The sequence below is a fragment of the Anabrus simplex genome, chromosome 8 (genome assembly GCF_040414725.1).
Source record: "Anabrus simplex isolate iqAnaSimp1 chromosome 8, ASM4041472v1, whole genome shotgun sequence".
Classification (NCBI taxonomy): Eukaryota; Metazoa; Arthropoda; class Insecta; order Orthoptera; family Tettigoniidae; genus Anabrus; species Anabrus simplex.
This window is the reverse complement of record NC_090272.1, coordinates 183,953,045-183,980,300: the sequence shown is the minus strand read 5'-3', so window position 1 is coordinate 183,980,300 and position 27,256 is coordinate 183,953,045. Positions and strand designations below refer to the sequence as shown.

Genomic DNA, 27,256 nt, shown 5'->3' with positions numbered 1-27,256 from the left:
CATGATCTTGGAATATGGAGATCAACACTACCACTCATCCATAAATTCCTCCACCCCCAAGGTCAATGATTATTTTCTTTCAACCAAAAAAAGTCCCCGCAAATCACACTGCCACAATGCATGACAAAAATTCTACACCCTTGCTACCCAAAGAACCCTATATCACAAGGAAAATAGTACTGCCAAATCCTTATGAATCATACCAGCAGTAGGGAAGGTTACCTAGCCGTTCTTTAAGTAATAATAATGTTATCGGCTTTACGTCCCACCAAGGACTTTTACAGTTTTTGGAGACGTCGAGGAGCCGAAACTTAGTCCCACAGGATGTTTTTACGTGCCAATAAATCCGACGACATGAGGCTGAAGTATCTGAGCACCTTCAAATACCACCAGACTGAGCCAGGAACGAACCTGCCATGTCGGGGTCACAAGGCCAGTGCTTCAACTGTCTGAGCCACTCAGCCCAACTCATTAAACAATAACCACCACCTGTTCCCATTACCTGCAGCCTATTTAGCACCTGGTTCTTACTATCTGTAATAATCCTTCAAGTCTATTTCTGGTACAGCAAAGTGTGTGCATCGTTAACATCACATTTCATAACAGCGAGAAGTAAATAATAGTTGCATGATTTTAAACTGAAAGTACAGTATAATTCCGCTATAGTAAGTACAGCATATAAGAAGAACCCCGTTATAACGACAGTTTTTGTCTGTCCCATCAAAATTCCTATATTAAACTGTGTATGATCCTTTGGTTAGAGCTATAACTCTATCACTGATACATCTGTTATTACGAGCAATTAAGCACAGAATTGATTATTTTAACCATGTTGATTCAAGCTTGTCCGTATTGACATATTCAATTTCTACGAAACACTTTCCCGCCTTGTCAATACTTTACATTTTATTTATTATAATTATCTACCGTACATGTTTCGAGCAGCGGTGCCAAAACATCAAATTAAATCCTTGGACTTGATACATTTGTACAATACAGTTATCAACAAAAAAATTATACATAAATTTTGAAATCGTAAAATATTTCTTTGTGTCTAAACTGTTCTCTTACACTAAGTCATTTAGAAAAAAAATTAAAAATAGAATAACTTTCAATTCATAAAATGAATAAAACCTATTAAGTTGGTCACTATACTGCACATTAAAATTTAAAATATTTTCTGCTCTGTTCTTGAAATTTCTCCTTTCCTGAATTCCATATTTACACCAAAAAACAAGAAAACATTAAATTTAAATTTCCAAACTGTAATTCAAATATCTAAGTTATTAGAATAATTGTTAATTAACTTACTGCTATAGTTCTGAGACCTTTCATATAAATCAGAATTTCTCCTTTTACTCCCGTCCGATTATACGAGCCATTTTTAACCGTCAAGTCCCTTTAAAATAAACAACCAACAAACCAACTTTGGAGATTTATGTTACGATAAAAGACGACAACTCAGATGACTAGAGAACTTTATTTTTACTTACTTCAGTTTCAGCTGATACCAAATTTATCGAAATTAAAATACACTTGCCTGAACCAAACAAACATGTCCTTGCTCCTCTGCTTGCTGCCAATGACGTGTCGAGGGGCGGGGGAGCGTGTCAACGACCGGAAGCATTTCTTTCGCTCTCTCTCCCCTTCCTTACGCGATTGTACGCTAATTTGTACATCGAATTTTCTTCATTCAGCAGTTGATTTAAATTATTCTCATTATTGCTTCTCTAGTCTACATATATACATATTTTCTCTAGAGCGTCCATTTATTTTCCTTTTGTTGTCATGTTCAGTATTTCCATATCTTTATATATTTCCATAAAATTATGATTGTACTCCTCCATTTGTTCACCCATTGCTGAGAACCTTTTGTGTCTTATCGCATTCACATGATCCTTGTATCTCGTCTCCAAACTCCTACCTGACTGTCCTATATATTTCCTTCTATAACTTTTGTCACTTGATGTAATATACTCCCGATTTATTGAACTTCCTGGACCTATAAATCTTATGTGAACTGAATACGATTCTCTTATTGTCGTTTGTCTTAAACGCAATGTCAATGCCCTTTTTGTTAAAAATCTTTTTAATTCCATACGAGTGTCTGTTGTGGAATGTTATTACCGCCACATTCTTTCTTTCTTTTTTTTTTCCAAAGTTGATCTGTGGACATTAACTTGCTCTTTATTTTGTCTACATATTTCTTTGAATATCCATTATTATTCACGATCTCACATATTGTATTCATTTCTTTTTCAAAACCTTTCTTTTTAAGGGGAATTTAAGGGAAAACCAACAGCTGCGAGCAGAGGAGTTTACTCTTAGAAGGTTGGATAAGATGAGACCTTTGTGTGGGAAATAACACAAATTCATCTGCTGCTGCCTTACAGTGAGGCAAGGGACTGCCAAAGGGAAAGGGAGACCACCCTAAAAGAAAATCCTCTAGTACGTTAGGCCTAGAAAGTCAGTACAGGAGTACAATGCAGCTGCTTTCAAAACTAAAGCGAGTCTCAGAAAGAAAAATATTCTGAATGTCTACAATACTTCACGTACTCTTAGAACTAATGACGACATCATGTCCGATATTCACTCAAGATGCACGAGAAGAACCGATCATAGAAACAAGCTTTAGATTGGAACCTTAACCTTTTTAAGTGCTGAGTTATCAGTTGACTGTTTGGTACCTAATGTTGGTTCTTTATAATTCTAAATGCAAATGGAAAATCCTACCCTTATGTTCAATATCAATTTGACAGAAAACAAAATAACACTTTTTGTGCCTATGAGTACACCACATTTATACACAGAAAAGAGCCCAAAATAAAATGGTCTTCTAAAATCTGCAGGCAACTAATACATGTAACGCCGTACAAGTACATACGTTGATATTTTAAAATGCTTTCTAAACCTGGAATGTGGTGAGAGCTCATGTTTTCCACCGGCTATTTGTAATACCGATTTTTTCAATCAGCTGCACCAACACCACTGGCACAAATGTTTTAGGAAAATCAAAGATTTTGGGGTTGTCATCAAACACTACTTGGCTCCCAGAGTTTATTTGAAAGTCTGGTGGAGAAAAGTCATCCGTCCGCCACGAAAATAGTGATGAAATAGCTTTTGAACTCGCTGTGTTTTTCTTCTTTCCTTTAGAAATAGGCTCTGTTTCTCTCTCACTTAAAATATTTTCAGCAGTCTCTGCATTACTCTCACTTTCAAAAATTTCTTAACAATTCATTAAAATCATCATCTTCATCATCACTTTCCGCTGTGGTTAATAACCGAAAGATTCTTTGATCCAAAATAACAATGCTGTAAGACCAACTGTAGCTTGTTGTTCCGCCATGTTTGTTTACATCATAGATGAATACTGCAGACGTCTACAAAAAGCTCTGTAAGTTACTTCCTGACACTTATATTTTGGAATTAATTTATTTGCTAGACAATTCTTAAGAAATTTTTTAAGTCCTTAGATATTTTGGCTATTTTGACTTGTGTTTTTAAATTTATTCATTAATTTTCTAGCCTGGCTAGCATGCTCAGAATTGATTATTTTAACCATGTTGGTTCAATCTCGTCCGTATTGACATATTCAATTTCTATGAAACACTTTCCCGCTTTGTCAATACTTTAGATTTTATTTATTATAATTATCTACTGTACATGTTCCGAGAGCTAATACTATTTTCTTCAGCGGTGCCAAAACATCAAATTAAATCCTTGGACTTGATACATTTGTACAATACAGTCATCAACAAAACAAATTATACAAATCTTGAAATCTTAAAATATTTCTTTGTGTCTAATTGTTCACTATGTTATTTAGTAAAAACTTTAAAAATAGAATAATTTTCAACTTCTTTCCTTAAGTCCTAATTTACATTTTAAAAAGGTACAGTAAGTGTACGGGACACAAAGAAATATTTTAAGATTTCAAGATTTATGTATAACTAGCTGTTGCCCACGGCTCTGCTCACGAGGATTTTGTAATTTGATAAAAATTAATTGTTCCTCGGTACTGCACAGACATCTGAATATCCCTAAAGTATAAAAAAATCACTGAAAAATTTCATTTCATTTACCCCAGAACCTCTTTGTAAACTACAGTTGTGGCATTGCCTTATGGGGCTAAGATAACCACGCTATTGGCAGAGCTAAATCTATTTAAAGTTAAGAACTTCATATTTAGGTTCCGTATTGAAGCAGAATTCACATCAAAGAAAAGTACAATAAGTTCCACCTTTTCAATACATTATATTATGTGACAGTTTTACGTTACAGTTAAACCTTCACATTTTTATACACTCGGGTCCGGTTTCGACAGTGTACCTGTCATCATCAGCCAAGAACAATTAATCGAGGACAATAAACCTTACAATACTTCAGGTATGATATAACAGTGAATATAAAATTATACATTGTCTATCTACAAAAAGGTGTGAACATGTCCAGGTAAAAAATCACGATTTAAGAAAAATCATAGTCCTGTAGGGTGTACACTTATAAAATTTCTAATTAAAATAACGTGTTAAAAACCTGCTGTTATATTATAGCTGTAGCAGAGATGTTTATAGGTGTAAATCTATGGAGTTTTGGCACTCAAGACATATAGCTATGTTTGACAAGTTAAAGTGTTCAAACATTTAGTTAAATGGTGTTCCACTTAGAATATGTGATACAGTTCAGCTGAGGTTATAGTAATATGTTTGTAGGCTTAGTTTGGTATTTTTAACACTCGGGACATATAGCCATGTGTGACAAGTTAAAAGTTGATAAAACATTTAGTTAATGGTGTTCCACTTAAAATATATGGTAAAGTTCAGCTGAAGCTACAACTTGGACTTGAGGAGCAGATAATTATGTAAAATATCAATATAAGTAGAAATGAACAATTTGAATGGGTCACTGCTTGTTGATGTAGATGATCAGCGAGTCCTATTAAACAATTATACATGTCGACATGTGGTTGTATATCATCTTGCTGAGAAGTAACAAAGGTCCTGGCTAAAATGGTGCTTGTAGATCTTATGTTGTAGGTTGTGATTACATAAATTGACTAGAAGGGATCCTGATCCAAGTCGGAACCTATAAGAAATAAAACGCGATATAAAGTTACCGTATTTAAGAAACGAAAGGGAGTTAAATTTCGCGAAGTATTGGTGAATGAGAAACTCACCTCAGGTGCCAAGTTGATGGTAGACGGAACGTAGTGGAACTGACAGGCTGAGGAGAGACGAGGCCTAGAAGGGAGCAGGGAGGGGCGGAGTTACTGAGTTAGGGGAAGGAGGCAACGCGGTAGAGGCGGGACTGTGATCAGGTGGGCGCGTGCGATGGTAGGGGAAATATGTAAGCGTGTTGTGTATTGTTTTGAAGATGGATCGGTTTTTTGGTATTTTAAGAGTGTTCATTATTTTGATAAAAGTGTCAAAAAGTATTGTAGGTTTTTCGGAGAGATCGTTAAGGTTAAAATTTGGGTTATGGTATTGATCGAGTGAGATGTAGAATTGTTCTGTGAAATCGAGTATGGGGCCTTTGTTTATTATTTCAATGATGTCTATGTCATTATTCATACCATAAAATTTATGTTTATAATCATGTATATGTTGGCCTATTGCGGAAAATTTTCTGTATTTTATCGCATTTACGTGTTCAGTATATCTAATTTTGAACGATCTACCGGTCTGTCCAAGGTAGGTGCTGAGACAGTCGTTACAGTGAAATCTGTAGACGCCTGATTTGTCAGAAGGGTTAGAGGTATTGATTGAGTTAGAATTGTATAGGATATCTAGATTTCTGTTATTAGTTTTGAAGGAAATGTTAATTTTCTGTTTCTTAAATATATTTGTAATTTTGTGAATATTACGGTTGTAGGTAAAGGTTGAAAAAGATTTCGATTTAGTAGCTTCTTTAATTAGGTTCGATTTTGGGCGATGTCTGAATTTACTGATTATATTTTCTATAAAATTCTTGTTGTATCCATTATGAGCTGCGATATTGCGTATGGTATTTAATTCTTTGTTGAGGTCTGATTTCGACATTGGGACATTAAATGCTCGATGTACTAAGCTATTATAAGTGGCCCGTTTATGGCTTAGGGGGTGAATAGAGTCTTCTTGTATTGTAGTGGCAGTATGTGTAGGTTTTCTGTAGACATCATGTTCCTTCAAATATAATGTCTACAGAAAACCTACACATACTGCCACTACAATACAAGAAGACTCTATTCACCCCCTAAGCCATAAACGGGCCACTTATAATAGCTTAGTACATCGAGCATTTAATGTCCCAATGTCGAAATCAGACCTCAACAAAGAATTAAATACCATACGCAATATCGCAGCTCATAATGGATACAACAAGAATTTTATAGAAAATATAATCAGTAAATTCAGACATCGCCCAAAATCGAACCTAATTAAAGAAGCTACTAAATCGAAATCTTTTTCAACCTTTACCTACAACCGTAATATTCACAAAATTACAAATATATTTAAGAAACAGAAAATTAACATCTCCTTCAAAACTAATAACAGAAATCTAGATATCCTATACAATTCTAACTCAATCAATACCTCTAACCCTTCTGACAAATCAGGCGTCTACAGATTTCACTGTAACGACTGTCTCAGCACCTACCTTGGACAGACCGGTAGATCGTTCAAAATTAGATATACTGAACACGTAAATGCGATAAAATACAGAAAATTTTCCGCAATAGGCCAACATATACATGATTATAAACATAAATTTTATGGTATGAATAACGACATAGACATCATTGAAATAATAAACAAAGGCCCCATACTCGATTTCACAGAACAATTCTACATCTCACTCGATCAATACCATAACCCAAATTTTAACCTTAACGATCTCTCCGAAAAACCTACAATACTTTTTGACACTTTTATCAAAATAATGAACACTCTTAAAATACCAAAAAACCGATCCATCTTCAAAACAATACACAACACGCTTACATATTTCCCCTACCATCGCACGCGCCCACCTGATCACAGTCCCGCCTCTACCGCGTTGCCTCCTTCCCTTAACTCAGTAACTCCGCCCCTCCCTGCTCCCTTCTAGGCCTCGTCTCTCCTCAGCCTGTCAGTTCCACTACGTTCCGTCTACCATCAACTTGGCACCTGAGGTGAGTTTCTCATTCACCAATACTTCGCGAAATTTAACTCCCTTTCGTTTCTTAAATACGGTAACTTTATATCGCGTTTTATTTCTTATAGGTTCCGACTTGGATCAGGATCCCTTCTAGTCAATTTATGTAATCACAACCTACAACATAAGATCTACAAGCACCATTTTAGCCAGGACCTTTGTTACTTCTCAGCAAGATGATATACAACCACATGTCGACATGTATAATTGTTTAATAGGACTCGCTGATCATCTACATCAACAAGCAGTGACCCATTCAAATTGTTCATTTCTACTTATATTGATATTTTACATAATTATCTGCTCCTCAAGTCCAAGTTGTAGCTTCAGCTGAACTTTACCATATATTTTAAGTGGAACACCATTAACTAAATGTTTTATCAACTTTTAACTTGTCACACATGGCTATATGTCCCGAGTGTTAAAAATACCAAACTAAGCCTACAAACATATTACTATAACCTCAGCTGAACTGTATCACATATTCTAAGTGGAACACCATTTAACTAAATGTTTGAACACTTTAACTTGTCAAACATAGCTATATGTCTTGAGTGCCAAAACTCCATAGATTTACACCTATAAACATCTCTGCTATAGCTATAATATAACAGCAGGTTTTTAACACGTTATTTTAATTAGAAATTTTATAAGTGTACACCCTACAGGACTATGATTTTTCTTAAATCGTGATTTTTTACCTGGACATGTTCACACCTTTTTGTAGATAGACAATGTATAATTTTATATTCACTGTTATATCATACCTGAAGTATTGTAAGGTTTATTGTCCTCGATTAATTGTTCTTGGCTGATGATGACAGGTACACTGTCGAAACCGGTCCCGAGTGTATAAAAATGTGAAGGTTTAACTGTAACGTAAAACTGTCACATAATATAATGTATTGAAAAGGTGGAACTTATTGTACTTTTCTTTGATGTGAGAGCTAAATCTGGAACATGCGACATGCAACGTCACATGTGAGAAACAGTCTTCTTTTAAGTCGAAAAAGAAGGGTTAATTTATCTCTAAAGGAGATTCCAAATACAAATTTTCACGACTAACATCTTAGTTTTTGAGATATGGAGATTCCAAATACAAATTTTCAAGACTAACATCTTAGTTTTTGAGATATAAGTACAGTAGAACCTCGATAATTCTAAATCTGTTAATTCAAAATCTTGCCTAATTCGAAGAAGCTCTCATTCCCGGAAACATGAGATACGGTTTTGCATGTTATTGAAATGGTTTAATTTGAAATACTGATAATTCGTAATTCGAAGGACAACGTCGGCCCCATTTACCGAAATTCAGACTTTTAATTCGAAACTGCCTTTACATTTTAAAACAGTAGTATGTTACAGAGTAATTTAAATTCAAAATTTATCCGCGTCATTATGGAACGTGTCTTCCGGAATGTGCAGGGTTGCGGGCTTTCTGCACTTTCACACACTTCGGTGTGTCTACAGTGTGCTTCGTAATTGCTAAGTTCGAGTGAAATCAGAATTCTTTTGTATACAACGTTTTAAGGAACGCCGTAACATCATGCAGCAGGCAATGTGCGGAGAAACAGAATGCGCGAACACTGGTGATGCCAACAGTTGACGAAAAAGCGTGGTTCACATAATCAATTCATAGGCACGGAACAATATTGTCATTGTCGATGAAATTGCATTGCTTTTTTTTTTTTTAATGCCGAGCCCAAACGGTCTTATGGTTTTAAAGGAGAAAGTGCCAGCCAGGAAATCGTACAAGGGGGTGGGAGTCATTGTACTGTGTTGTAACGTACATGAAAGCGAGAGAATTCCTTCGTCATAGGAAAGTTCGATAAGTCACAATGTTCTAAGGGTGTCGGGCACTTCCCGTGAAAGTACAACGCATCTTTAAATGCAAACGGTAGAGTAATCCAAGAAAATAATGCATTTGCACAGGGGAACCAGCATAGCTTATCCTGGTCTTTGAATTGTGTGCTTTTTTTTCCTTTCGTTGCGCGAGGTTATTTTTGTCAGTGATTTATCCAAGTGCATTATTTTAATATTACAAATGCACCTTGTTGCATACATTTTGGAAATCGTTTTTTCCATGGCATTTGAATGGTTTCAACTGTGAGTGAAGGTGATTGAAGGCATTAATGGGTCTTAGAATACTTCGTGATGCGGCAAGTTTTTACATTTCTGAAGTACGAGAGCAGAGCCATGGTGGGAAATCGTACAAGGATACAGTGACCGTATTGTGTTGTCATGCAGAAGGAAGCGTGTTACTATCTCCCCTCGTCGTAGGAAAGTTCGATTAGCCACGATGTTTTAAGGGCATCGGGTACTTTCTGTGCAAGTACAGGGCATCTAAAATGCATACAGTACAGTAATCCAATGAATAAAGCACTTTCATATGGGAACCAGCATAGATTTCTCCTCATATTTTGAATCATGCTTTTTTCCTTTTTCTTTCGTTGCGAGAGGTTATGTTTGTCAGTGAGTTATCCAAGTGCATTATTTAAATACCCTGAATGCACTTTCTTGGATGTATCTTGGAAATAGTTCTTTCCTTCATGGCATTTGAAAGGTTTAAACAGTGAATCAAGGTTAACTGCATGCAGTAGCAGGCCTTAGAATATTTTGTAACAAGGCACGGGTTGGCACTTCTTAATTACGAATTGGTGGTTAATTCGAAATCCGATATTTTATTCCCAACGACTTCGAAATAACGAGGTTTTACTGTATACCCATAAAGAGAATTCAACTCCTACTTCACTTATTTTCGATCTCCTGCTTAAATTGGTTTTCCGAAAACAAAAAGTACGCGTTTCTTTATTTTTAAAGGAGATTACAAATACCAATTTTCACATCTGTAACATGTTAAGTTTATGAGATATACTGCAGATATCGTCATTTTAAAAACTGCCCCACTCCTTGGCTGAGTGGTCTGCATTGAGGCCTTCGGTTCACAAGGTTCCAGGTTTGATTCCGGGCTGGGTCGGGGATTTTAATCGCGTGCAATTAAATTTTCTGACTCTGGAACAGTTTTTTTGTCTTTGTCCCAACACTCTCCTCTTCATATCCACTCAACACACCAGATTACCAACCACAACAAGAACACGCAATAGTAATTACGTCCCAAGGCATAGGGTTGGCACCAGGAAGGGCATCCAACCGTAAAACAGGGTCATATCCATATGTGCGACGCAGTTCGCACCCGCAACCCCACAGGTGTGGGAAAAGCGGTAGAAGAAGAAGATACTCATTTTAAAAATTCACACGCTTTTTTTATTCTTTTCACCCCCCTCCCAAGTGGGTTTTCCAAAAAAAACTGTTCATTTATTTTTTAAAGGAGATTCCAAGTACCAATCTTAACATCTGTAACATGTTAGATTTTTGTGATATATTGTAGATAAGATGTACAATATTATAGGTTAGGATCCACCTTTCAATACTCCGTAATAAGATGGTAAAAAGTAGTTACAACCTGTTTAATGGGACCGGTTTCAACACATTTTAAGTGTCATCATCAGCCAATTTGCGAAGATCTTAAAACAACTAGCACATTGAATACAGGCAAAAAATTAACATTGTATCATAACGTAGCAATTCAGTAAATGTTCAAAACACAATAATCACAGTCAAGAGAGTAAACAGAACATCACTATCTTGCGCCGAAAACAAATATAGCTGAAGTTCATAAGCAGGTCAAATATTCGCTTATGTAAAGTCGTTGCTAGGCAGGTCTTGTAGGCATTTGTTTCTCCGGCCGAAGAGCAAAAGGTGACGTGAATGAAGTCCTAGGAAAACAGTGTAGGATTTAATTTCGTCAAATTTCAAAGTGGATATATAGGTTTTTTTAAAATAATTTAAAACGTTAAAAAAGAATAAAGCCAAATAAAAAATATATTTAAAAAATAGGAAGAAATAATGAAAGAAATACGAGGTTCAACTCGAAACAACTTGCCGTAGTAATTGATAAAGAAATGATAAATAGAGAAAGGGGGGGACGTTAATTAGAGGGTGGTGGTGGTTATTGTTATTAGAGGAAATACAATTGGGCAACAATCCTTAATATAATACTAATTCGAAGAAAAAAGAAAAAGAACCGACACTTCGAAAAATGAAGATATCGGTTAAAGGAAGACAAGGGCCACGAAGGGCGTGAAAATGAAAGACTCCCTAGCCCTCGCAAACCTAATAGCATCGGGGTCGGAAAAGAACAAGAATTGACCAAGGGAGGTCGGACAGGATAGATGAAAGTGAAGAGCCTGGCACAAGTAAGTGGAAGCAATGCCAGGACTCAGCTAAGGGCCCCGTGGTCGCCAACCCACGCTCTGAAGTTCAGAGCCCCTGGGGGATGGAGGATGGGAAGGAAAGAAAAAATGGAAGGGATCCGATACTTCGAAAAATGAAGATATCAGCCAAAGGAAGACAAGGGCCACGAAGGGCGTGAAAATGAAAGACTCCCTAGCCCTCGGAAAACTAATAGCGTCTGGGTCGGAAAGGAACAAGAGTTGACCAAGGGAGGTCGGACAGGATAGATGAAAGTGAGGAGCCTGGCACAAGTAAGTGGAAGCAATGCCAGGACTCAGCTAAGGGCCCCCGTGAAGTTCAGAGTCAACTCTTTCATTTTCACGCCCTTCGTGGCCCTTGTCTTCCTTTGGCTGATATCTTCATTTTTCGAAGTATCGGATCCCTTCCATTTTTTCTTTCCTTCCCATCCTCCATCCCCCAGGGGCTCTGAACTTCAGAGCGTGGGTTGGCGACCACGGGGCCCTTAGCTGAGTCCTGGCATTGCTTCCACTTACTTGTGCCAGGCTCCTCACTTTCATCTATCCTGTCCGACCTCCCTTGGTCAATTCTTGTTCTTTTCCGACCCCGATGCTATTAGGTTTGCGAGGGCTAGGGAGTCTTTCATTTTCACGCCCTTCGTGGCCCTTGTCTTCCTTTAACCGATATCTTCATTTTTCGAAGTGTCGGTTCTTTTTCTTTTTTCTTCGAATTAGTATTATATTAAGGATTGTTGCCCAATTGTATTTCCTCTAATAACAATAACCACCACCACCCTCTAATTAACGTCCCCCCCTTTCTCTATTTATCATTTCTTTATCAATTACTACGGCAAGTTGTTTCGAGTTGAACCTCGTATTTCTTTCATTATTTCTTCCTATTTTTTAAATATATTTTTTATTTGGCTTTATTCTTTTTTAACGTTTTAAATTATTTTAAAAAACCTATATATCCACTTTGAAATTTGACGAAATTAAATCCTACACTGTTTTCCTAGGACTTCATTCACGTCACCTTTTGCTCTTCGGCCGGAGAAACAAATGCCTACAAGACCTGCCTAGCAACGACTTTACATAAGCGAATATTTGACCTGCTTATGAACTTCAGCTATATTTGTTTTCGGCGCAAGATAGTGATGTTCTGTTTACTCTCTTGACTGTGATTATTGTGTTTTGAACATTTACTGAATTGCTACGTTATGATACAATGTTAATTTTTTGCCTGTATTCAATGTGCTAGTTGTTTTAAGATCTTCGCAAATTGGCTGATGATGACACTTAAAATGTGTTGAAACCGGTCCCATTAAACAGGTTGTAACTACTTTTTACCATCTTATTACGGAGTATTGAAAGGTGGATCCTAACCTATAATATTGTACATCTTATTTCTCTATTCAATACGGAACAATAATGAAGTTTTTAACTTTAAAAAATTTTTAGAATTGTGGAATTATTTTTAGATCCCTTCTCCTTTCCCTATGTGTGTTAAAATATTACATTTTTTAAATTTCAAACTTTCAGTACAACATAGTAACACTTAGCCCTTTACCTATTTAATCAGTATTTTTTTTTTCAAAATATAATCAAAATTCATCCTGTTTTAAACACAAGGCATTTTGCACAAAATGTTCCTATGCAGCTAATACTAGACAGCACATTCATTAAAACGCATGGCCATAAGTAGCAGATTACAAATATCAGAGGAAAGTAAGCAAATCGCATGACAATTCTCAAAGCAGGCTGCCTACCCAACAGCATGTGAAGATTTTGAGTTTCTTACAACAAATGAAGGGTACATGGGAAAAACATTGTAAGGCCTTTTTAAATTTTTTCTGATATTACTGCCATCTTGTGGCTCTAAGAATGTAGTTTTAGTCCCCTGTCCAATAAAGAGAAGGAACATGGCAAGTTCCTATATATGAACGATTTTAAAATTCATACACAGGGAAGAAGTATGGTGTTGGATTTAATCACGCACTCCTCTAAAATTAGTAAAATGTGACTTAGCATGTTCTTCCCCTGGTCCCTTCACATGTGTATTTTATTCAGTTATATGGAGTACGAATATTCCGATCTACAGCGAATCGAGCCTCTTGCAAGTTCACATTAATGATATACTTGTCAAGTACGTATGCCTACTTGTTAATTTTCGTGGCAAATATATTTTACAGCAGTGATAATGTAATTTATATTATCTCAAATACAGTATGTTCAGGCAAAGCAGCTATACCCATAAATTTACATGTTCATATTTGCATAAAGACCACAGGGACATCACAGAGTGATATGAAATGTTTGTTTATGACTTCGTTACTCTACTGATGGAAGGAATTATAGTTCATTTTATTTTTCAAAATAAGCCTTCCTAAAATTAGGTTGCAGCGATTACTCGTGTAAATACGGTTTTATGTATTGGGCAAATTGACGAAAATTTTGTTACTCCTCGATTTTATTCCAATATGATATCCCTGTAAAATTTTTCAGTTCAGCCTAAGCCACTGACGAGTGCAGACGTATTGAGCGGAGGATCTCTGGAGTGGGAGAAGGGAGTGTAGGTGCTGAGTGCAGGAAGGTAGTGAGGAGTTGATTGACAATGATTGGTGTGGAGCAATATAAGGTGATCATAGGAGGAAGGCAGGGAAGAAAGAAGTGAAGACAGGAGGGTGTAAAATAGAAATGGAAACGAAAGGAGAATTAATGATATCAGCGGTGGTGATTATGATAACGCTATGGATTGGGGGGTAGAGCTGAACCCAGGTCCGACTTCAAGTAGAAATATGAGCTGGGAAAACATGGAAGCAATCAGAAGAGTTGTAAAAGAGGTGGTTGTAGAAGTCTGCCCCTTTGAGCAACTCAAAAATATGATTCGAGAGCAAACGAGGGAGCTTGAAAAACTGAAGGGATGGTTCCGAGAAAGGGCAGAAGACACAACATCGCAAGGGAGGAAAAATGCTGAAGAAGTTGCAGCATTGAAGGAGAAAATAGGACGATTAGAAGAGGAGATGCTGAAACAAAGCAGAAGTGGAAACCAACACTAAATCGTAGGAAGAAATGCCTATTTATATATGGCGTGCCTGAGGAGAAGAGAGAGGACAAAGTGCTTACAATTTATAAAGTAGTGGAACTAATTCAGGGGAAAATAAAATTCAATTTTAGTGAAGCGGACATAAACGACGTGCAGAGAGTGGGAAGAATCAGAGGCAACAGGCCTATCAAAGTACAACCGTTTTCTACGTTGATGGCTGATATTGTGGTTAGCAATGCGGGTAACATGCAGAGGGAAAAAATATGGATCAAGAGGGACGTGGGAATTGAAGTGATTAGACGAAAAAATTCTTAGAAAACATATGATACGAGCTAGACATCAAGGGCTGAGAGCAATCATCAGAGGACAGGAGCTAGTGGTGTCAAGCAGCAGCTGGAGTAGAATCTGGTCTGTAAAGAGATTGAAGGGCCTAGAAATGAAGATAAAACAAGACAAAGAAACAGAGAGAAGTGGAGCGATTAGTGGGGAAGATAGGCAAGTGAAAGATAGTGATACTGGAGAAGATGGGGGTGGTAGTAATGTAAATACTGAAAGTATCAGTGTGCTGTGCGAAGAGAAACAGGGAGAGGTGCCAAGTGAAAGTGCGATCATAAACACTGATAAGGAAGGAGCAGTGGATAATGGAGCGAGAGAAGGTAGGCCTAGGGACACAAGACACAGTCACAGCTAGAGGCAAAGGAAGTCAGCAGAGCGGAAACAGTGAAAATATGGCGGCACAGAGAGAAAGGGAACGTTCGGAGGCAACCCGGAAGAGAATAGAGCGGCTCTGGAACGAAGGGTGGAGCAGAAGTTCAAGGGACGAAGGAAGAATAGACGAAGAAAGGTGTAGAAGCTTAAGAGACCTGTGGGGAATAGGTGGAAATGAGAAGAGTATTGTTACAAGAAGTAAAAATGCTAACAAAGCTAGCAAGAAGTAAGAAAATTGTTTCAGGAAATTTGGAAAAGTAATTAGCGAGTTGTTTATTGGATTTAGGATAGAAGTACGGTAATTTTATGCTATTTGTATGTGAACTGCACTTTGTACGAACAGTGAATGGATGAATATGGTGGTATAAAGTTAAGAGAAGTGAGTATTTGATGTGTTATTTGGGATATTAATGGGTTTATTTGACAGAGTTATTTGTTTCGAGGTTTGTTTATGATGGTATAAGGCCTGAAAAAGTGGTTAATTGGTGTAATGATAGTTGGTCTTTGATGTTCGTAGTGCAATTATTAGAAGTTCGTAGTGCAATTATTAGAACAGATTTACTAGATATAAGCGTGTGGTATTAGAGTAAATAGAACGGTAGAGAGCGATTATAGTAAGTGGGGGTATGTGTGTATTGGAATTACCTAGAGTTGTTATTAAATAGAGTTGGATATAGTTGGAATTGTGCAGTGCTTGTGTGATAATAGAGATAGTACAGCGAAGCAGATTGAGTAAGTGGAGCAATGACATTAAGAAATTTAAATGTTAGAGGACTGCCCCGTGTAAACATAGAAGTCAGCGCACTCAGCAGTAAACGTGATATTGTCTGGGTTGCTAGGAGTAGAATTGTGTTGCCAGACTAGCTTACTCAGGCAAGTAAATCTGGGACATGGTTAATGTTGTGTAACCCCAGCGGGTGCGCGACATTGTCAAAACAACTGGTTACCAGCATCTGTCGCTCATTGTCATTTAATTTTGCCCCTATCAGTGACGCATTTCATTTCATTTTGTTTTATTGCATTTAACCTTGCCATTATATTTTACCAATTTAAATTTTGCCTGTTTGTAAATACGTGTGCCGTTAATGCTGCAGTGCCAGGGCCATTGGATCTCCGGTAAGAAGTTCTGCATGGCCATTTATCAGTATCTGTTGTACATATCACTGTAGTTTAAATCTGGCTATAGGCTGGACATTGCATTTTTCTCATTTATCAGATCAAATGGGTATTTGTTTTCTGTAGGTCTGAGGAAAAATAATAAACATGAAACATGAATACGATATCCCTGTAAAATTTTCTGCTATTCCATTCTTAACCCTTTGAGCTCTGCATATTTGTTGGATTGAAACTGCATTGGCGCTGGGATTATTTTGGAGGGAATATAGTGTCACTTCATATCGTGAGAAATTTCTTACTTACAAGACCATCAAAGATTTAAATATACATGAAAACAAAAGGCTTTCATACCACAAACTGCGGAAAAAAGGAATACTGTAAAACATTTTATTTTATTAGCATCACGGGGCCGTACTGAGCCCGCCTGCTGAGCTTCTCTTTGCACTTCCTCTTCGATTTCCAGATCTATTTGTTCTTCAGGAGTGTTGCCCACACTAGTACTAATATTACTACTAATTTCACTGAAAAAATTACATTCCTAATCATCATTACTTCCTAAAGGAAGTTATATATCGGTAAATATCAGTTCTATAGTGGCAGCCATCTTGTTTACAAGCGAATCTCAAAGCTAGAGATACCCCACTTCAAACTAATATTACCAAGCACACTATCGATATATATATATATATATAAGCAAAGAGCATATAACATTGCAAAGAAAGAGTCCCTACACAAATCACAAATGCAACTCACTCTGCCATCTCTTGAGAGAAAGTTGAATTACGTAGTAAAATGAGACAACGGAACAGTTCCGTGGTCCGGCGTTTGGTCCACCGAGATGAAGCACGGAACGGTTCCGTGGCTCGGGCCCAATGAGTTAAACATCAAAATTTTACCAAAAGAGAAAATACACAAGCAAATATGATTTTAATAAGATATTCAACAAAATGGCTTGTTATGATCCCTAAATTAAGACTGTAACTGTACATCATATACTACCTTTGAATCCCCAGACCCTCCACTCTTCTTGCCTTTCAGCTGTTGGTTGACCTTATCTCGGAGAGCAGAGAAGGCACCATCAACCAAACCTTGAGCAGTCCTTGGACCATTGTAGTCTTCTGGCTTGTTCTTGTCTGCACCAAAGATCTTCACAGTGGGGAAGCCTCTTACTCCATACTGACTGCTTAATGACTTGTGTTCATCAGCATTCACTGCACCTACTTTGACTACACCCTGAAAGAAAAACGGGTGATGAGTAAAAGTATGCTCAATCTTTGGAGCTTAACCAAAGATTGTGTGATGTCCAAAGGAGTATACCTACAGAAAAGATTAAAACAAATCTTTCTACAGCTCTGCAAACAACTAATAGAAGAAAGTTTAGTGATGAAAATAAATTCATAAACACACTATTTTATGATCTTCATACACATCAAGGGAATAATCAGGTATAAAGATATGTTACCATACTTTTATGAGGAATTTGCAAAGATCAGCATAGCAGAGCTATTTCTATTGCAAGTCCCCAAAATGTACAAAGAATATTAACAGGCTTAAACATCTGAGCCTACAGAACAACCACCACCATTCAGTCAAAATCTTCAGATGCAATCTTTCTCCTTTGAATAACAATGAAGGACCACATGGGGGTGTAATATGTATTAACAGAAAATTAGATTCAAGAATGAAAATTGGTTCTTCTTCCTGAAATGTTTCTACTAATGCAGGTCGTTCATAGAGCCTCTTCCAATCTCCTCCTTTTCCCTAGTCTATCGTTCATCACTGTCTCACTGTAGTCCTCTCCAATTTATGTCAACCTCCACCTAAATCAGAAAATTGGTTTACCGAAGGTCATTATTGAAGGAGTCTATCATTATAATTTCTTATTTTGCTTATTGCTGAGCGTCGTGACCTCATAACATGAACATTTCTGCGTTGTAGCCTTGACAAGAAGTCTCCATTCAGAGCAGTTTTCAGCTTTCTTTAACTTGATTTGAAGAGGTAAGCCAGTGATCTGAACTAACCATCTACTTTTTGTTCTTCCTCATTGTCTACCTTCAACTTTGCTTTAAAAAATGGTCTTCTCCAAGTTCTCTCCTCTCCTGAAAATGTGCTCAAGGAACTGGAGGCAACACTCACTCACACAGAAAGACAGACGTTTCTTGTAGGCATTTGTTTCTCCGGCCGAAGAGTAAAAGACCTGCTTAGCAACGACTTTACATAAGTGCATACTTGATCTGCTTATGAACTTGAACTATATTTGTTTTCGGCGCAAGATAGTTATGTTCTGTTTACTCGCTTGACTGATTATTGTGTTTTGAACATTAACTGAATTGCTACGATATGATACAATGTTAATTTTTTGCCTGTGTTCAAATATATTAGTTGTTTTAAGATCTTCGCTAATTGGCTGATGATGACACTTGAAATGTGTTGAAACCGGTCCCAATAAACAGTTTGTAACTACTTTTTAGTTCAACTTACTACGGAGTATTGAAAGGTGGATCCTTCCCTATAATATTGTACATCATCTTATTTCTCTATTCAATACGGAACAATCATGAAGTTTTTAACTTTAAATGAATATCACAAGGTTGAACGTTTCGTGCATTAAGAAATTTAATCACTGCCCTCACTTCACAACTGGCAGGGTTCTCAATTTGTTTAAACATTTTAAACGATCACAGACAACACAGGCAATGCTAGCATCACGCAACCTCGCACAGAACAGGCAGACAAGCCACTGACGCGGTCTGACCTTGCCCAGCAGCTACCCGAGTCGTCAGCGCTTCATGCGGCGCTAACGGGTACTTCTTTCCGGATGGCCCTCGTTGCTCTGCGCTGAAGCTTTAGCTCATCGCCTAATCGTCCCTTGGATGTAATAATATTGCTGTATAAGAAATTTCTAGAGATCATGAAACTGAACAGACCTCTCCGATGACATTTTAGGACTGTGACCTGATTTATTATCCCCAGTCTTGAGTTCTTCTTTCACGAATGGAGTGTGTGTTTATCGCGAATTGCACAACATTTTATTATCGTATGCATCCGTAATAGTCATATTTCATAATTTCCGTCCAAAACTGCTGAGACCAGGGTTCTATTCGATCCTTTTTCTTACATTTTTTCCTGCTAAAATATCTATAATGAATTACCAGCCCCCACTGTTAGAGGAAGATGATTTACGGGTCATTATAAACGGAATGTTGAAATTTAGTGGAGAGAATTGTGATATTAATGAAGTAAGTTCTGCCGAAGGGGAATTCGTAACTGACAGGAAATGACCTGGAATAAGTACTGCAGGCTCGAATATACAGGGTTTGGGCGTAGCTGATGCGAATGTTCACCAGTCGCAATAGAGACAACACATGTTCGATTCCAGTTCAAGCAGCGATCATGACAGTGACAGTTGTGACGATAATACTGATTACAATCCAACCATTGCAAGTTCTTGGTCAACTTATACTGAAAATGGACAAAGAAATTCCTGCTTTGATCCAAATTTCCACTGCGATGTAAAGAGGGTGTTTTTAGGGAAAACAAAACTGAGCGAAATATTTTAATAACTTTTTTATGACAAGATATACCAGAACATAGCTGAACAGACAAAAGATGCCGAGCAGGAAATCGCACATAAAACCCATTTCAGTAAGACAAAAGGAATCAAGATCAAGACCGAGTCCGGACAAATAAGGATGAAATAAAGCTTCTTATGGCCATTCTGTTGCCGCAGGGGATTGTACAGAAACCTGAATTATGACACTATTTCTCGCAATCGCTTGTTCACTACGCCTATTTTCTACGAGCTGATGACTCTCAAGAGATTTTTTCTCGCCAAATTGAGTGGCCTGGCCGGCCTCCTGACTCCAACTTGGCAGGTTCGATTCTGGCTCAGACCGGTGGTATTTGAAGGTGCTCAAATACGTCGGCCTCTTGTCAGTAGATTTACTGGCATGCAAAAGAACTCCTGCGGGACTATATTCCGGCACCTCAGAATCTCCGAAAACAGTAAAAGTAGTTAGTGGGACGTGAAGCCATTATTATTATTATTATTATTATTATTATTAGATTTTCCTTCACAGCTTTTTACATATCTCTGACAATGAGGTGAATAATGCACAACTTCCTCCCAAAATATACAAGATAAATCCAGTATCTGACCACCTGTTAGCAAAATTTTTGGAAGCTTATACCCCTGATGGCAAAATGTCAATTGATGAGAACCTCTTGCTATGGAAAGGGTGGCTAGGGTGGAAAGTTTACATAACAAGAAAACGATCGCGTTTCGGAATGGAATTATATAAATTATGCAAAGGCGAGACAGGTTATATAACACGACCTGCTTCCGTGTGTATGATAATGAATAGCTGTAAAATACATAACACTGTGAAGACTGTAAATACTGTAAATATTACCTGTACTGTAGTGTAATATTGTCCGTTTATGTCACTTATGAATTGTAGAGAGGCTATATAAACTTGATCCCTCGAAAGTTCTGACCAATATACCAGAAAATTTCGTGAATATTAAAATTTATTCCATTGTACATCTTTTACTGTAAGTACGTGTACACTTTGTAAATCTACAATTTACATATACAGAAACATTTATTTACAGGCAGAGATTGATAGCAAACTGCCTAAAACATTCAGGTGAAAGTTACTGTATAAACAAAAACCAGAGCTTATCTGTTAGGAAGAAGCAATCTCAATTTCACAGTGTCAAAGCACTTAGTACGTTTTTGCACAAAGTTTTGAAAAATTAAAATAATCAAATTTTTCAACAATTATATACATTATATTCAAGTAAATATTTCTCTTTTGGCCCTTCAATAGTTCATTTTAGTCTAAGATTGTTTTTAATCAAGTAATTAAATATTTTCTCCAATCAGGGAAATCGCTCCCCGCTTAAGGGGTCAATATCTCCATCTGATGGACGAATCACCAACCAAGTCATATCCCCTCACTCCATACGAACACTGGAGATGTTTGGAATTTAAACCAGGCTTTTAGAAATTTTATACAACCACTTTTCTACCCTGCCAGCCAACATTCCGATGATGATAATTTTTCGAATAAAGGCACACGAACAAGCTAAAAGCGGTATCTGACTACGTAGACCCAATGCCTTCACGATCATAGCCACCAAGCGGGCTGTTAGTAGGCTCTATATAAAATACAAATTAAAAATCGTGTAATTATGTCTTTTCACGAGAGTTTAATCCTGATGTAAACAAATACGCAGAGCACATTGCCTTTGCACGTGGACATAGACTTAGTTGATTGGAGAAGCAACCGTCGCACTCACTCGACTGTATGCGAGCTCGAAGGAAAGTAGTACGTGGCATTAATCTAACTTTATTCTAGTTTATAACATTTACAGAGTTCAGAAGAGTACGTATTTGTCCTATATACCGGTATACGTATGCTTTTTATATAAAATAGTGATTAAATAACGAGAAATGAAGGCACAAGGCGTGGTGTAATATAGGAAGCCTTCACATAGTGAGGGAAAGTCCCAAGCTGTACAGTTTGGAGATAAGGTGTTGCATCTTGTAGCAGCAGTCAGTGTCAGTATTCATAGTGAGAGAAATGGAGCAAGAGGTAGGACCGTGTGTAGTGAAGCACAAAAGAGGAAAACCGCTCAGAAGTGACCATAGGCAGTGCATTGTGGATGTGTTTAAACTAATTGAACTGAATCCTGGTTTAGTAGTTTATTCAGAAGTTCAGATCTTCGTACTGTTATTGTATGCGATGCGCAGCCCTGTACGTCCGAACACAAGACGTTGAAGGGGTGGAGGTCGGTACTACACGCTCAGCGAATCACAACTCGCTCTTTGGCGGAGGCGTGGACATACCATGTTTACATCAGGATTAAACTCTCGTGAAAAGACATACCGGTAAAGCTATACAATATGCACCTCAGCATAAATTACATTATTTCAAAAGTAAATCATAAATCTTACCTTGTATTACTCGTAGTAAGACAGCAACATGTGTACATATTTACTGTTATAACAAAATATCACAAATCGTGTAGGCATTTTCAATATCAGCCACTGCCATCAGCTAAAATTTACAATAAGTTGTCACTCCCAGAATTCAACACAGATAGATGTGATTACCTACAGTGATGAACGAACTGACCAAGACTTATTAAAATTAAGCCCCTCCTCAATCGCCATCTTTATCAAGCACCCCTAACTGATTAGACAAGCTATAGGAGCCAGGTCTATGAAGTGACACTGACATACATCTCGTCAACAGATAGTATCATGATATAATCGTGTAAATAAGCCCAAAGGTGCATATTGTACAGTAATACTCTTCTTACAAAATAATACAGTATTACCCCACTTTTACATTTTCCTGTTATTTACAACATTTCTTGTTGGCCCCCTCTGATTCCCTCTGTTCACAATGTATTAAAAATCCTCAAATTTACATTTGCAACATTTTGTGCTTCCCACCATTTACGCTACGCCACGTCAGGCTGTTTGAGATGGAAAAAATAAAAGTAACCATGGCATGATGAAGAAAATTTATTGCGTGGTAGACAATTCTATAGCCATTCCAAGAAAAATGCCTAGGTTAAAATTGTAAACTACATTACACAATATTTTAACTACCTACCGGTGACCTTGTGGTCAGTGGATGAGCAGAATTACGAAGGCAGCGTAGTGTCAACAGTTAATTTACACTGGACCTTCATTTGAGGTAAGTACTGTAATGGGATTAAGATTAAAATACTCCATAAATTAATATGCATTTGTACATTTGAGTCCTTTTCCAGAGCATTTTTACATATATAAACTGTTTCCCACGATTTACACTCACTCCCTGTTTACACCGGTATTCCTTGGGTCCCTTGAAAAGTGGAAAAGAGGGGTAATACGGTACGAATCTTTATCTCCTAGACAATTAGATTTATTTCGTACACAAAATAAACTGTTATTCAGAAACTGAAGTCACAGTTTCAAATAACCCCTCTTATTTCCTATCACAACAACCAAGGTCAGAATGACCAAGATACATAAAGTTCCTTTCCTAAAATAAGTGCAGACGTGTGTAGTAGAGTAATATATTGTATTTTTTTTAAAATATTACTGTGTATTCTTTAACACAGCTTATCATTTATTCTATGAATGTAGTATAGGTATATCTCATTTTGATTTATTCGTTGAAGAGGCCATTTATATTTGATTTATTGAGTTTCACTAGGGTTATCCTTTCACTAACTATGGGAAGGATGAGATTGTAAACAAATGTCAAGATGCCCTCACGATCATGGCCATCAGATTGGCTATTATTAGGTTCTATATAAAACATAATAGAAAGCACAAATTAATTGAATCCAGATCAAACATAACAAGTACCTTTAAAGCTGTAGCTGCTTTGGAGTACTCTGGAACAAGCTGCTGGCAATGACCACACCATGGTGCATAAAACTCTACAATCCACAAGGCATCACTCTGAATAACTAATCTGTCAAAGTTGGCAGGTGTTAGTTCGACGACATCAGAACTGGAGGGATACAGCCCAAAGCTACAAGAGGTGAAGAGGAACAGGTACACTGAAATAAAGGAAATATATGACATTTGTATCAATTCTGCTATGAAATGTTAGTATTTCCACAACTTTAAAACTATTCATGTGACAATAAACCATGTCTATATGCAGAGACCCAATCAACTGTTAACAATTTTAGACAGAAGTTGAAAACTGTCTCAGTAGCAAGCTAGAGCATGCTCCACTACGCATTGACAATGAAACTCTTGTTCTTACTGGTTATGTCACTTGCTCGGATAATACTACCACCTTTTCACATAAATCCCATGCATCAATACACAGGTTATAAATCTAGCTTGGCGCAGCTCGTCTGCATGTTAACCGCTGATGAGCGACAAGAATATTGGTCTGGACAAATCAGAGTTTGAAGGCAAGGAAAGGAATATGGGGACATAAGCCAACAGGTTAGACCATGAAGCAGCGTACAGCCCTCTCATATCCCCAGGGAGCACAACTCATATTCTCATCCATTTAAGAGTTTTCATTGTGGTGTGGTTGGCAATGACATGCTTCTAAATAAGTATTTGTATTGAATTATGGGAAAGTTGCTACAGTGCACAATAGAGCCAACAGAAGCAATCATTCGCATGCCGACTCTCGAAAATGTCCTAGTTCTATTGTATTTTACAATTAAAGTAACTTATGGCTGGGTGGTGGGTCCCAAGTATTGGTTATGAACACTTGTATCTTTCCTACATGTTATAAAAGGTACGATTTCAAAAATTACTCATCCTACGTTTCAAGATAAAGTGTTGGGACGGACAGCGTTCCACTTCTACCAATCAAATGATGTACCTATTGTAAGACTTTCTTGGTTAGAAACTAATAAAAAATTGTGAAATTATGGGCTGTTAGGCTGTGACTTAGCATCAAAACCAGTGTCACCAGCACTACCAGTTCTACACTGACCTATTCCTATCAGGCAGTGTAGGGACTATGAAGTGTATAAAGTGAAGAAACACAACACAAACTATCAAATCTGTTGAGTAAAAATTACAGCAAGGGAGATGGAAATATAACATAGAAACAATTCCAATCACTTAAACTGGCTCTTAATACCAAGAACCAGAAGACAGCAATCTCATTAAGTACATTTTTTTTGTTTTCAAAGGACAACTTCAAGACAGGGAAGCCTCCAACTTTATGAAAAGTGGTTAACCCAGTGGGGAAAAACAAAGTTTCATGGAGATTTAACAGCACAAATGTTTTTCTTTTCTGTAAAGTACAACAACCCAAGACTAGGGTTACCTGCTAGGGGATGGAATACATTGACTGTGTTTTATCACTAATTTATTTCAGGATGACCCAATAAATGCACAAGCGATTATACAGGGTGTATATAAATTATACCGACAAAAACAATTCCAGTGATGCCCTTCATGTTATATAAACAACAATGGTGCAATTGAATTGGAAAAACTTTTCGTTTTGAGAAAAAGGGGTTACTTTGTTACTTCCAAGCGTGCAATTCAAATTGATGAACTTGCCGTATTTGCAGTGCCTGAACGCATACTGCTGCCCGCTGCTGTGCTTCAGGGAAGGGAGGGGAAGTGGGGTGAATTCTCCGTGCGAATTTGTTCGATTCTTGCAGAACTGTCCCTGTTTCTTACAACCAATATCCATAGTTCGCTTATTAAGAAGCTGTAATTGTACACACAGAACAACAACACACTATAATTAAGACAAGATGCACCTGATTATTTCTCATCTTGTCTGATGGTCTCTGCAACGTTCTCTATTATTCAATACTCTCAAAGATGCATCGCTACCGCCACACGATCGTGCAGTCAATAACCCTCCAGTGGTCTCGTGGATTACTACTGTAATCCAGACTTATTTGTTTTATATCTGCGAACATAATACACTTGCTTTTGGTACATGCTGTTGAGTACCCTTCCTAGATCTCCTCACTACAATCACCGTGAAATATTACATAACTGTCCGGCTCCATGGCTAAATGGTTAGCGTGCTGGCCTTTGGTCACAGGGGTCCCGGGTTCGATTCCCGGCAGGGTCGGGAATTTTAACCATAATTGGTTAATTTCGCTGGCACGGGGCCTGGGTGTATGTGCTGTCTTCATAATCATTTCATCCTCATCACAACGCACAGGTCGCCTACTGGTGTCAAATCAAAAGACCTGCATCTGGCGAGCCGCACTTGTCCTCGGACACTCCCAGTACTAAAAGCCATACGCCATTTCATTACATAACTGACCACTAACGTGCCAGTGGCATACCAAAGAGTTAGCTCGGATTGCAAATGTAGCCCACGCGACTATTTACGGAACTACTTGTGAAGTGGCAGTGCTGGGCTGAGACTGTTTTGTGGCGTATGCGTTCTGTGACGGTCAAATTAGTATTCTCTAGTGATTATGAGTGTAGGACAGATATCGGTGGTTATTAGAACAGGATGAAAACAGGTATTGTAGTGAGGGTTTACTAGGAACACCACTGCCATAAACACTGAACGTATATTCCAAAAACAATAATTGTGATAAGATAATAAGGCAATCATGCCTATGAGATCTCTCCTTGGCACTTATGAAACCAGAAACGGATATAATAATATGCAAAGTAGTGCCAAAGGTGATAAGAGTATGTGGAAAGTTGCTACTTGGCATTCAGGAAGAGACTGCAAGGCCAGTGGAACCCCATAAGGACATGTAGGACGATTGTTTCTTTGCAGCTGACAGAGGAACAAGAGCACCCAGCAGTTGATCAAAGTATACATCCATGAACTTCCTTTCATTAGTGTTACAGAACACAGTACCAGGGTCTTCATGTTTACTCTCAGCTTTATACGAGATCTTGAGTCTTCGGGTATCACTACTGAAAAAATCTGAGGCTATGTTATGCGCTCCTGAAGACTTGCATAGTATATGGTGACAACAGTCTACTGCAGGAGGGAGTCCAAGAGACTGCCTAAAGGGACTGATGAACCTCATCACGCAGGAAATAGAGAGAGGAAACAATCAACAGCAATGTATGGAACAAAGTTTGAAAAGAGTAAAACAGTTAAAGAAATCAATTAATTAGGTTTTCAAGTAGATGAAGTACCTTTAACAGCAGGCTTACTCATTGCTAAACATAAAGTAAGCCTAACTGTACAGTTTGTAATAGTAATCATCACAGCAGTGAGCGCTATAGTGCTCAGGAACTAAGGCTTGATGAAAAAAGGAAAATGATACCTAATAAGAAATGTTTTATATGTTTAAAACCAGGACACTGTGCAAAAACTATTAGAATTTCACTTAAATATGCAATTTGTAACAGAAAACATTATTCCATTATGTGTCCAAATTTGCCTTCCGGTAAGGACACCCTAAAAGAGAATGAGAAATGAGGTGTATCGGTCAAAAGCGAGCGACTTGAAACCAAGCCTACTGAAGCCTTGCACGCAAG

The 27,256-nt window shown here is 37.6% G+C and overlaps 1 protein-coding gene across 1 annotated transcript in view; it reads right to left on the bottom strand.

The window, feature by feature from the left end:
- The window catches only part of CaBP1 (Protein disulfide-isomerase A6 homolog CaBP1), a 65,005-nt gene that overhangs the window by 34,746 nt on the left and 3,003 nt on the right, over positions 1 to 27,256 (bottom strand). Inside the window, exons 2-3 of the mRNA XM_067152563.2 lie at positions 23,663 to 23,859; positions 17,290 to 17,523 (exon numbers count right to left, since the gene is read on the bottom strand). Coding sequence (XP_067008664.1) covers positions 17,290 to 17,523; positions 23,663 to 23,859 — 431 coding nt within the window. The remainder of the gene's footprint in view (positions 1 to 17,289; positions 17,524 to 23,662; positions 23,860 to 27,256) is intronic.